At 34.7% G+C, this 1350-nt stretch overlaps 1 protein-coding gene across 2 annotated transcripts in view; it reads right to left on the bottom strand.

Annotated features, from left to right (window-relative positions):
- Positions 1-5: 5 nt before the first annotated feature.
- GNAI1 (G protein subunit alpha i1) overlaps positions 6-1350 on the bottom strand; it is a 57091-nt gene continuing 55746 nt past the window's right edge. For both annotated transcript variants that reach the window (XM_019509492.1, XM_019509493.1), the window contains 2 exons: positions 263-469; positions 6-147 (listed from right to left, as the gene is read on the bottom strand). In XM_019509492.1, coding sequence (XP_019365037.1) covers positions 279-469 — 191 coding nt within the window. In that variant the 3' untranslated portion in view covers positions 6-147; positions 263-278. The remainder of the gene's footprint in view (positions 148-262; positions 470-1350) is intronic.

The following is a 1350-nucleotide window of genomic DNA, read 5'->3' as shown; positions in this document are numbered from 1 at the left end:
ATTACTTAAATTTACAAGACAGACATAAATAAAGCTGTGAAAACAGGCAAATACAGTACTGGTCTATCATTCAGCACAAGCTGGTTGGATTCTTTCACCTTGAAACCCATCACATTAGAATTGTGTGAAGTCAGCCATTCTTCAGACCTAAAAATAAGATTAGGAGAATTAGGTTCTCAAGTCTATTTACAAATGCTTTATAGCACTGATACAAAATACTGTAGAGCCCTGTTTCGGATTCTGCTAAAGGAACACCAATTACCATTGAGTGGAAATTCCTAGAACAGGCCACAGTCTTTAAGGTTATTTTTTATGATGACATCAGTTACAGCATCAAAAACAAACTGCACATTCTTGGTATCTGTGGCACATGTGAAATGAGTGTAAATTTCCTTTGTATCTTTTCTCTTGTTCAGATCTTCAAATTGACACTGAATATATGCAGCAGCTTCTTCATAAGTATTTGATCCTGCATGGAAGAAAAAAAAAAGGTATCCATAATAAGGTATTTAAAATGAAGCAGCAATATTGTTTAGACCTGAAAGCCACTTTAGCAAAATGCTTAGCATAAGCAACATCATTTTTTATCTTGACATAAAAAGTACAACTAACTGAACACAAGGGCCAGTGAGTCACAGTGACCTTTTAATACAATTCATGTCATCAAAAAGTTAAAAGAGGATGTGGTTTAACAGTCCAAGACTGTAGGATACAGCCAGCCTGGCAGGCAAATGACCACTGTGAAAGATGACTGGTGGGTATTTATGACCTGTGAAACATACAGAAGAGAACTGTAAAAAAAGATATATAAAAACCTAGGAAAAAACTTAAAGTTGGAGAAGAACAGCACACAGGAAAAGAAACAACAATGACCAAACCCTGGGGCAGTGACAGATGCACGGCCAATTGAACTGTATCCATCAGAAAACTTGTGTAAGAATATTATATTGATTGTTAGGGCTTGCTTAAAGGTTAAGTGTTGCATTAAAAGCCTTCCTTAAATATTGATATTGTTTGTATGTTCATCAATAAATTAGGATTTGAGACCAGAACAAATCTCAGCGATCAATTCATTTCCATTCATCCCACCCCTTCCATAAATTTAGTACAACAAATGTTATATTTATTGCGTACTTGAAATGAAGTCATCAGCTATTCTTAAAGAAGCACTGGAGAATTGTTTAAATATGAAGAATCTTATACTGGTTTATGGTTCCATCACAACTATTGTTTTAAGCTACAGCATATAGCCTTTGCTGAAGGGTAAATCCACAAGTCTAAAAACTCAATCCAGCTTTATCTGAAGGAAAAAATGGCTGGGCAATTAATGTTGAATGAATATTAAAATTA

This window comes from Gavialis gangeticus, unplaced genomic scaffold, assembly GCF_001723915.1.
Source record: "Gavialis gangeticus isolate Ggan-Ray unplaced genomic scaffold, GavGan_comp1, whole genome shotgun sequence".
Taxonomy (NCBI): Eukaryota; Metazoa; Chordata; order Crocodylia; family Gavialidae; genus Gavialis; species Gavialis gangeticus.
Note: the sequence above shows the minus strand (reverse complement) of the source record. Positions and strands in the feature narration are given on the sequence as shown.